The sequence below is a fragment of the Seriola aureovittata genome, chromosome 6, assembly GCF_021018895.1.
Source record: "Seriola aureovittata isolate HTS-2021-v1 ecotype China chromosome 6, ASM2101889v1, whole genome shotgun sequence".
Lineage (NCBI taxonomy): Eukaryota > Metazoa > Chordata > Actinopteri > Carangiformes > Carangidae > Seriola > Seriola aureovittata.
This window is the reverse complement of record NC_079369.1, coordinates 12,124,246-12,135,536: the sequence shown is the minus strand read 5'-3', so window position 1 is coordinate 12,135,536 and position 11,291 is coordinate 12,124,246. Positions and strand designations below refer to the sequence as shown.

The following is an 11,291-nucleotide window of genomic DNA, read 5'->3' as shown; positions in this document are numbered from 1 at the left end:
TTCCTTTAGAAACAATGAAAGCTTTATTTACAATTTCAAAGTTCATTTAGTTAACAAATATATACTATGTACATATTTGCAAAGTAAACAGTGTTTATTTTACAACAATCGTTCAGGTTACAGTAACAGCGGGTCAAGATTGGAAAGACAGTATATTTACACCCATAAAAGAATTGTACACATCTTCAAGTGCACTTAGCGTACACTCACAGAACATTATTATAAATATTCATAAACATTTCAAAAGATGAAGCGGGAAATATAGCCTGACTGGGTTAATTTGATGATCAAATCTTTTGTGCCTACGTTTTAATTCGGTTAATAGGATTACACACGTTATTAAAAGATAAAGTTGCTCTGTCTCCAAGTGAAGGAAAGCAACTCCACCCTACGCCAAACAGCTTCAAGCTTCTTGAAGATTTATTTATTCTATAGTCTAACAGCAGAAGTCTAAGCTGTTTGGTCCATACATATAAAACAATGCATAAGACCAAGTACTGCATAGTTACAGAGGAGAACTTAACTTCCTCCCACATACAATCAAGTCAAGAGGACAATCCTAGAGGGTTTACAATAACGCCTTGCAGAACATCTTTCTAAGGGGCTAATCAAGTCACCATTACAGTTACATATGCCTACAGACTGGACATACAAGTCATACAGCATGGAGAGATCGGTATCAAATGTTTTTGGTCTTTTTCTACATTATATAATTTGCAGCTTGAACTTACACCTTAGTAACTATTAAAACATTGACGGTAGAAAAAAAAAAAAACATTAAGTACTCAGTTTAAGGTCACTTTAGCTCCAAACAGTCAGTCAGTGAGGATGAACAATGTCACACATGCTACAATGAGTTTGTACAGTTTGTTGGATCAAAGCAGCGCTGACAGAGAGGACCAAAATAAGCCCTTGGATACAGTCCTACGTGCTGAGTGTCATCAGCTCAATGACTCACTCTGTGCAGCCTGTGGGCTGGAGCCGTTACGTCTGTGTGGAGTGTCCACAAACTAGTTCCTGATACAGTTTATCAATAAAATGACTCAACTGTGTCTATATGCACAGAGATGGGGCTGACATGGTAAAGGAGCAGGTAACCTTTTGAGTGAATCAGCGTTTCTGTTAGCATTACAAACATTTCCTCAGGCTGAGGCACAGGAAAATGACAAAGTGTAAAAAACTTTGTCTACTACACCATGCTGATAGAGAAAGATCTATAAGGCAGAAACTGAAGTATTGGTAAACCGGTTAGAAGGAAGAGCAGTCATTCAAGGATCGTTTACAAAATGGTAGTATACAGCAGTTGAAAAGAGACATTCAAAGAAAATAGGTCCAAAGGATGCTGAGAAATCAACAAAGTTTGTTACAACTAACATAAAGAGGCACTTAAACTGAACATTAAGGGAGACTACCTCTGCTGTCTGGCTACATTCTGATGGCTGCTTTGAACTTGTTGACTACTGTAAAGCCAAATGTTTCACAGCAACAACTGGAGCAGCGAGTCATGCTGCTACACGGCTAAATGTTTTGTTTGGGTTGCTCCACAATGTTCAGCTACAGAAACGTGCTCCAGGATAACTGATGGCCAAACAAGACAGCCAAAGGTGTGTCCTCAGGTCATTGAAAGTAAATGGACTGTTGAATAAGTAAGGCTCAAATCCAGCATTTCAGTACTGTCCTATAATGTGATACTAAAAATATCAAGTCAAGCCAACTGCCAGTCTTTTGTGTCCCACTTGCATACTATATATCAAAGTGTGTTTTGAATATGTAGTGTGTTCACACAAACAAATGAAACCTTAAAAATGCCAGTGTGCACATTAAACTATCTTGATTTTTTGAGAGTGACACTGATGGATATGTTCCACAATGTGGCTAACAAAACAAAACAAAACAAAAAAAAAAAAACAAACCCAGGGCTGCTGGCAGAGAAAACAAAAAACATTGTATTTCCCTTAGTAGCTGTATGAGATTTTTTTTTAAATCCGTAAACAATGGTACATAGTGCTTCAAAATTTTAACGTATAGTGCAGAAGTGGGACACAAGATTGTGTTGACCAAACAGACAGTTGTGGCCACAACAAAATCATACAGTTTCAATTCATCCATAACGCTACAGCTTTTAAATACTAAAAAAGATTTCCCCAGGTTCTTTTTCTGGTTTCAATAGCATTCTTTAAACCTCCTCCTACATAATGTATTGCCATATTCACATTCACATTTCTGTTTGTGCTTTTACAATATTCCATTAAATTTTCTTTACACAACGTAAAAATTATCTTTTATCTATATGTTGACAAGATCATTTACAATTCTCAATGTTCCTTTCTCCTCTAATTAAACATTTTCACACAATAAATAATATAATTAAGGAGGCAAAATGTTTCATACAATATCTGAACTCAGTGATGTTCCAACACAGTGCGGTCTGAAAGTATTTTACGAGTGACACAATTTCAATGTTTTAGATGTCCTCCAGCACACTGGATCTTAAATTCAACTATGATTATGAAGTGCTGACTCTCAGCTCTAAGGGAGTTCAGAGGAGGGTATTCATCCCTTATTGTGTGAACAGTGTTGGATTTTTTTAATACACATTTTCCCCCAAATTAAAGGCAATGCGGCCGGACAATTATGCTAAGGATAGTCAAAACATACAAGCAGTTTTTAGGGCCACACAGTCGAATGTACTTGACCGTCACAGCCAATTGACCTCAGTCCAACTGAGCATGTTATACTCGCTGAAGACCAGACTGACAAAAAAAGTCCCTGTAAACATTTTTGATTTTAAGGCAAGCTCACAGTCCTTTAAAATGGAGGTCTATGTATAAAAGGCGACAATTCCTACACTTTTCACCCAATATGGATGTAAAAAAAATCACAAATTAAAGCTAAAAGTTGTCCATTTAAACTCATAGTCCCTATTTAATTTCAATGTGCTGCATTACAGTCAAATCAACAATGCGTCACTGTCAAATCACAGACTACACTGTGTATTCTTTTCTGCTATTATATTACAATTTTTGAATCCAAATATATATTTAAGATCCAAAACAAAATATGAGAACCTACCTTTGTTCCAGGTGGATTTTATATTTTAGTGAAACAATCATCTTAGCAGCATTAATGGACTTAAAATGCTAACAAATGGCACAGTCCATCCTATCAAAACATCTGCTCATTCTCCAACTGGCATTTACAAAAGGACCAGTCCAGGAGGTGAGAACTGAGACTAGATGGTGTTAAGGTTTAAGGATTGCTCAAGAGGCGTTTTGTGTGTAAAATAAATTGTATAACCACTACAGTTAGCTGAAGCAAATTCAGCAAAATAATGTCACAGAAATTAGGAGGAGTTGAGAGTTGAGAGGTAATGCTGGGATTGAAGGCATCTGAGGGTTGCTGTTGGCACATCAGCTGGTGGAAGACCGAGCAGCGGTAGGTTGGCTGAAGCTCACTGGGGTGAGGACAGACTGGGATTGAGCTAGAGGTTGTAGTTTAAAATCCAAGCAGGAACAGTGTCAGGAGAGGGTGTCTCTTTTGGCCCTCTTGTCATAGATTAGCGTCAGCACATTTGTGGTGTCCTTCAGCAACGCATCGAAGATGCTGTCTGCCAGCTGCATCTTGACAAACAGCTCATCCTCGTCGTAGTTGACCCACTGGGCCTCCTCCTCATGGAGTTCCTGAACCTGAGAGACAAACAGGGTTCACCTCTATAGCACAGCTACTAACATCGGTTGTTCACACTGCAGTGAGTAAAGTGGAAACAAGTCACAACTGAAAGTTTCAATGTCAACTTTCAGTTTTATTCAAAAATCCCCCAGGCAATTAGTCTTGAGGCTGAGTAACTTATATTGTTACTCACTTACTAGTTGGAGTGAACTACTGGTGACAGGTGTTTAAGCTGGATAAAGTTCTACTGCATATAAACTGATTTGAGCATGAAAAACTAAATAATCCTCAATTGAAATGTATTCATGTGTTGTCACACATTACTTTCACATTTAAAGAGAGAAGTACAAATGTAATGTATCTGTATTAAACTTGACCCATGATAGTGATCTTGAACAAGTGCATTACAAGCGCCTACCATTTATTAAGTGTTCTGTCCTGGTGATGTAAAATTTTATTCCCCCATATAAAACTGCTGCGCTTTAAAATCATGTACAAAATAACCCACACATTTAACTTTGGGACCTACCAGTATGTGATCGACTCTGTCCCGTTTCTTTCTGCCAAACTTGAGCATCTTCTGCCAGTCAGTCTTCTGGCTATGATTGTTTGTCAGACCGTACAATTTCAGGACTTCTGCAGCGATGAATTCCTGGTCAACAATGTAAGAAAATAACGTAAGTCATCACATGACCATAGCCGCCTGTAAAACTGCACTCCATAAAACTCTCTGCTAACCAGGGCTAGTCATTCAGGTAAAGAAAACAACCAATAACAATAAAACAGTAATATCGTAAAATATAGGACGATTAAGTAAGAAGTTGGGTATCTGGCTGTTGTGAGTGTCTGTTACAGTTTGTTGGTGGTGATTGTCCTGGAGTACTGTACCTGGATTTTGGTGATGTCTCCTGGTGTCTTTACTCTGTGGAAGATGGAGGCCTTGACTCGCCGTGCTTTGACCCACTGAGGCTGATCAATGTTGGGATCTTCAGCATAGATCTCCTGAATAATCTCCCATGTCAGGTCATACACACCCTATAGAACAACAGAGAGCAAATAAACGGTAAATGGACTGCATTTACAAAGCACTTTTCTAGTCTTAACGACCATTCAAAGCGCTTTACACAACTAGTCATATTCACCTTTTCGCATACACATTCATACAGCGCTTCCTATATACACAGTGCATCTCTATCACACTCGCTCATATACAGATGGTACATCGGGGGGAAAATTGGGGTTCAGTATCTTGCCCAATATAGTGTGGACTGGAGGAGCCGGGGATCGAACCACTGACCCTCTGATTGTGCTGACTGCTAAAACATGTAATATCAAATAAAACTGGACAGGTTTCTCAGGTTTCATAATGCCATGTTAGGTGAACATACTGTAAATCCATGAGATAACATGTCAAAATGTCAGCAATAATTACTGCTCAAGAGCATTTGCATTATTTGCATTCAAAGCAAAGCATCTGACCAACTGAGACAATGTCCGAATCTGAAGTGCAAGCACAGGGATATGTCACAGTTGTAAGCCAAAGGCAACTGAAGCATCTGTATAGTGTTAAGAACATTAAGATGCTCATCCGAGAGGAATCTGCTGAATAATGGGAACTCGCCTGGCATTTAACCTCAGTGGACCCATTTAGATTAAGTGCTGTCTTCAAGATTATACTGCGAGTCCAGCTGCGTTTGGCTTAATGCTACTGAAGCAGGACAGTTGTGTGCTGATTTTTACAAGCATGATTGGTAGGGGAATGAGAAGTAAGCCAAGTGTGTGTCTTCCTGTTCTGGTATGTAGATTGCAGTTTTAAAATAAAAAATAAACATGTATCTAGGTAACTGTGTGGTTGTTTTTGCTACATAGACTTCTTTTTGGATGTTTTGCAAGTTCTTTCTTCACCTTTCTGTAGCTGCAAATGGAGAGGGCCTCCTGGTCCTGGCTGTTGGCTTCTTTACCCAGGTACTCTTGTGAAGGTTTGGGGTTTGGCAAATGTGCAAGCGTCACTGCTCCCTCTTTCCCCAGACCATAACTCTCCCAGATCTCCTGAGTAGCAGCGTGGACCATCTTCTCCACCTCTGTGGCCGAGTGGGGCACAACCATGGCGGGCTGCTCAGGTAGTTTAGGAGGCAGGGGAAGAGGTAGCTCAGGTCTAGGTGGAGTCTTTACCTGTTGTTCTCCACCTGGTGATGAGACCAGCCCCCCCATAGGAGCTCCAGCTAATGAGCAAGACCTCCTCAGCCCTCCTCCCAGCCTCACCTCTTCCTCTTCCTCTCTTTGTTTCTGTTTAAGCCTCTGCTGTTCCCTACGGGAGCTGAGACCAAAGTCCTCATCAAACCAGTCCTGATCGTCACCCAGCTCATCCAGCAGTTCACGGCTCAGTTCCAGCTCTGCTAGTCGCTTGGCGAGCTCCTCTTGACCGCTGGCCCCCAGAACTGGACTCTCCTGGTACGAACGAAATACAGGGAATTTTCATACTCTCTTTAAAGCTTAGATTAAAACATAAAAAAAAAATTCTAATCTAACTGCACCACGACCCATTATAAATCATGATTTTACACATTTGATCTAGACTTAAAGAATATTCTTTCTATTAATGTTTCAGACAGCAAAGAGCACCAAATCCAATAACGTCTGTCAACATAAAGTTGGACTTTGGATGAACACAGCCCAAAAAAAAAAAGGGTCCTCTAGGTCAAATCATCGAGTGCTGTTTGTCACTAACTTGATTATCAACACAGCTCAATCACGTAACAGTCAAACATTGTCACATTTTTTCTTACTGACATTTCTATTCAAATTTAAATTACCAAACATATGGAGATAAAATGCTATTTTCCTGTAAAACCTTCTTTTATTGGCACGTTACTGAACAATCAGAAATACACACTCACCGGTCGGTTACACAGCTCTGGAGAAGACAGCTCCTCTTTCTCTACGGGTAGGAAGAAAGGTAGACCATCTTTTTGTTCCACTGAAGAGAGCCACTCCTCTTCAACATTTTCACCAAACAAGTCTCCATTCATTTGGTTGGCAGCTTCTATCTTCTGCTCTTTAGCCTTTTTAATTTCAGCAAACTGCTTCACAGTGTCTTTCACAAAGTTTTTGAAGAGCTTGTCTGCAAATGTGTCCAGTAAATCTGTGTCCTTCTTTTCCTCATTAACATCCCTGATATCTGTGCTAAGATCTGCAGGAGGAAACTGGTGTTGTGAGTCCATATCTTCTCTCTCAACAAAGGTTGTAATCTCCTTCTCACTCTGTTTCCCCAGGCCAATGTTGTCCATGTCAGAGATGAGGAGAGTGGTTGGTGCATCTTCAAATTCCAATATTATGTCCCGACTGTTGCCATTAGAAATGGGATGCTTAGATTCTTTGTGATGCTGTGAATTGAGGTGGGATCTGGCCTTCAGTGAGGTCTGGTTCTTGTGAAGAGTATCATCTGTAACCTTTTTATCTTCGGACCCAATGTCCTTCTGAGATGTTTGTTCACTTTTACTCTCAATATTTCCTTGTTTTTGATTGTTTTTGTCCTCATCTGTTTTATGTTTATTCCCACCTTTATCTGACAGATCATCAAAGAATGAGTCCTCATCCTCTGTGGTGTCTGTGTAGATCTCAAACTTATCTGGGAGGTGTGTGATTTTGTCTGGAGGAGCAAAGATACCGTGGCACTCATCACATTCAAAGTATACCACTCCATCATAAGTACCATTGTTGCTCCCTTCAGACTTATCTAACTCCACACCAGCCCAGAAGCCATTGGCAAAGCTGGTTGGACCTTTGAATCTCAGAGTGCCAGGCTGAACACTTCCGACAAGAACCCGATCTCCAATGTTAAAACTTTGCATTTCATCGATAACAGGAGAGAGAGTTGTCTGCAAAGGAGAGATGGGCGGTGAGTGGCTGAAATTAATGCTTTTATCGTCATGTTTGGAGTCTTCTTCTGTCTGCTTATGGAGATCTAGCAGTCTTCCAGATTGTTGGCTAGGTTCACTTGTGCCAGAATGGTGACTCAGCTCCTCAGCTATTTCCTCGTCTACCTCCTCATCTTGGCTGTCATATGATGAGGCTCTGCTAGGGGAGTCCATTTCTGAACCTTTGATTTCAATCGGGGAACCTGAGATTTGAGAGTCAGGCTTGGAACTATGATGCTGCTCCCTGGGTGACGAATCAAGTGATGACTCAAAGTCATCATGATAACCATCTGCCAAGGGAGAAGGGGCTTCAGCATCCTTTGTGGGTGCCTCCTTCTTTGAAGGGAAGGTGACTGAGTCAGGGAAGCCAGAGGGATCACTTGTTGATGAGCTGTAGCTTGGATGTGGTGGAGCTGAATGTGACTGGGTTGCAGGTTTTCCCACATCCTCTGCTTGAGAAGGAGAATATCGATGTTCTTCACTCACAGAAGAGGAAACATGTTTAGATGTAAACAGCTTCTCCAAGGAGTCTGGTCTGTCTTCCGTTTCTAGTTTGAGGAGACGTTCAGTGTATTGATCCAACCTGGAGCTCACTTCCACCTCCAGCTCTTCCTGAATTTCAGATCTTTGATCGGACACAATGTTCTCATCCACAGACTCAATAATCAGTGTCTTGGTTTCCTTGGAGGAGGGTCTTAAGAGATCCACTGTGGACTGCTGGCTCCTCAATCCTGAGGTTGGACACTCTGGGCTGCCATACACTGGGGTCGGAGTGACAGTTGGTGGGTCTTCATCAGATAATTCTTCAGGCACCGAGGTGGATCTACTATGATCAACTTGAGGAAGGGCATCTAACATAATAGGAGAGAGTCACATTATTATTGTAACAATGCTGTTATGATGTATTAGTTATTTGTGTATAATTATATATTAGTATGATAGTATGATATATTTATATGAATCACTCACTAAGGTCCAAAGAAGCGTCAATTGGTGTCCTTTCAGAGTCATAGACTTGACTGGTTTCAGACCTAAGAAAGAGGGATCTTTATAAACTGATCTTATTTAATTCATATTACAGTAAAAGATGGGTGAGCACCAGAATATGGACAGCAGCTGATTTTGGTACCTGTGAGTAGGTGGCTTAATACTGGACTGATCTGCGACTGATGTGGAATCCTTGATCTCGGACTGTGTATCAAGTGTTGAGTCTGGTTCCTTGTTCAGTTCTGCCTTAGTTTTCTCAATGAAGTTGTTATAGGTCTGAAAATAAAAAGGGGAGAATATCAATCATAAATGTTATTATACATGGATGAATAATCACATGCACAAATACACAAACATGCAATCAGACAATGAAGTTTAAACATCTAAAAAAAAAAAAAAAACAACCACCTCTAAGCCAAAACACACACATTTACCTCCAGCTGCTTCAACAGGCTGGCCTCCTTTGCCTTCAGGCGCTCCTTATGCCTCTTCCTCTGTTCTTTCTTCAGCTGGTAGGCCATAAACTTTCGTTTTCTGAGTTCTTCCTTCAGGGCCTTGATACGAGACTCTATGTCACTCTGGTCTGAAATGGGTTCTGAAGGAAAATTTTGATGATAAATCACAGTTAGAATGTGAAACCAGTGCCAGACCTCTGATTAGCAATGGGTAATCCAACTTTGTACCCACTCAAACTCAGTTCCAACACAGTTCTTTGGGGATTAGTGTACATATTCTTTACCAAGAATGTGTGAAGTTCATTTTTGTGCATGTAGCTTTGGTTAGCAGACAATGAACAAATAGTATTACAAAGATTAAAGGTTTAAACAGTAGCCTAAAATGAATGAAACATTCAGCTACAATTCTAGGCCAGCAAAACTGCCTTTACTTGTGTGATAACTAAGTGCAATGCAAAGTGTTCTCTCCTTCTATCACACAGCTAAGCAGGTCCGGTATCAGGGAAGTGCTTGCATAATGTATTCCTGGCAGCATCACATTATGTCTGACTACATGGTGCCAGCAATATAGCTGCATTATGTCAACTCTCTCTTCTTTACTCCCTCTATCTTCTCTGAAAACTATCAGGAACTATTATACTTCCAAAAACATGATATGTTAAGAGTGTGTGTGTTGAGCCATCGGCTTACTCACCAGTCTGCGTGGCCATAGGTTCAGTTGGCTGAGTGCGGGCCTGGTTAGTGGTCCGGGAGGAGGAGCGAAGCTGCATCTTGGTTTTGCTGCTGCCATCTGAAGGAGAGGCAGCAGGGCTGTGGCTGCCTTTGAATATAGAAGACTGTGCAGACTAAACAGGGGGAGGAGGGGAAGAGAAGGGAATATTACTTCAGGATATGACAACAGTCAAATGGATGGATAGAGGTGTGTCTGGATTAATATTTTAGAAGCCCAGTAAACTAACAAATGGGCAGTTACCCTACTGTATGTCTCTCACACAATGTAAAGCTTTGTTTGTTTTCAATAGATCAGTGAAAGACTACAAATATAGCTCCAAACTACAAGTTTTGTAGTTTGGAGCTATATTTACACTCAAAATGAACTCATCTACCATCAAACAGATGGGATTAAAAACTGAAATACAAAAAGGAAAGATCATCACATTTATACATACTTGTCTGCTCGGTGATGGTGAAGCTGAAGCGAAGTCTTGGGTGTAATTTGCAGGGCTGCTCTGGACGGAGGCCAAAGGTGTTTCAGGGACTGACACAGGTTGTGCTGAGGAGAGGCTTCCTGGTTGCTGGGACCCCAATCCCTCTGTGTGTATACTGGACTCAGGTGTTGCTGAGGAGCAGTCACCCTCACTGACATACTCTAAAAGTTAAAACACATAAATATTAATTGTCTCCCCAAACCACAGGATGTATCCTACATTGCATTTCAAAACTCAATTCCTTGTTATATATATATATATTTTATTTTATTTTATTTTAAACCTTGCAACAGCTTGCCAATCACCTAAAAAAATGAAAGAAACCGGTCACTTCACCTTTCTCACTGTCAGTTCTGGGTTCTGAGTTTTGATGATGACTTGGGCTAATGTCAGAGATCTCGTTTTTCTGACTCTCTGACACGTCATCATCCTTGTCCCGAGGCGTCTGCCGGTCCCAGACAGCCAGGGCCTCTTTCTCCATCCTACGGACCTCTGCCTCCTCTTGGTCCAGCCGCTGTTTCCACTGCAGCAGCTCCTCAGCATGGCGACGCCTTTGCATCAGCTGCTGCTCCCGCTTGGTCAGGAACCTGGGGAACGTAACGGTAAAGATGAAGGGGAAAAAAAGAAAGGAGAAATGAGAAAAGGAGTAGAGGAAAGATTAAAAAGAGAGATTGTAGATAATGGTGAGGAGAAAAGAAGATGAAGAGAGGCAGGAAGAAGATGGGTGGGGAGGGAAAAGATAAGGTGACAGTGATGAGGGAGAGAAGAGAAGTAGACATTTAGCATAAGGGGTGGTTAACATGGCCTCGCAGAAGCAAGCAGACCCAAATCACCTTGACATGTAGTTTTCACAGCAAACTCACCTCAAACATCTGTCCAACACTCAGAGAAGCAAACACACACATACACACCCAATCCATGCCTAGAATAATCATCCAAATATTGAAGTGTACAAGCACCCATTAAATTTAAGACAAAAAAAAAAAAACAACAACAAAAAACAAAGACAGGTCAACCAGGAGAAAAGAAGAGTTGGAAAATTATAGTGAAAATGT

General features: G+C 40.9%; 1 protein-coding gene across 3 annotated transcripts in view; it reads right to left on the bottom strand.

Moving 5' to 3' along the window:
* The window catches only part of cep350 (centrosomal protein 350), a 34,513-nt gene continuing 23,222 nt past the window's right edge, over positions 1–11,291 (bottom strand). For all 3 annotated transcript variants that reach the window (XM_056378365.1, XM_056378367.1, XM_056378366.1), the window contains 11 exons: positions 10,573–10,823; positions 10,198–10,397; positions 9,723–9,873; positions 9,008–9,168; positions 8,716–8,849; positions 8,556–8,617; positions 6,567–8,437; positions 5,575–6,117; positions 4,558–4,704; positions 4,199–4,321; positions 1–3,686 (listed from right to left, as the gene is read on the bottom strand). In XM_056378365.1, the coding sequence (XP_056234340.1) occupies positions 3,519–3,686; positions 4,199–4,321; positions 4,558–4,704; positions 5,575–6,117; positions 6,567–8,437; positions 8,556–8,617; positions 8,716–8,849; positions 9,008–9,168; positions 9,723–9,873; positions 10,198–10,397; positions 10,573–10,823 (3,811 nt within the window). In that variant the 3' untranslated portion in view covers positions 1–3,518. The remainder of the gene's footprint in view (positions 3,687–4,198; positions 4,322–4,557; positions 4,705–5,574; positions 6,118–6,566; positions 8,438–8,555; positions 8,618–8,715; positions 8,850–9,007; positions 9,169–9,722; positions 9,874–10,197; positions 10,398–10,572; positions 10,824–11,291) is intronic.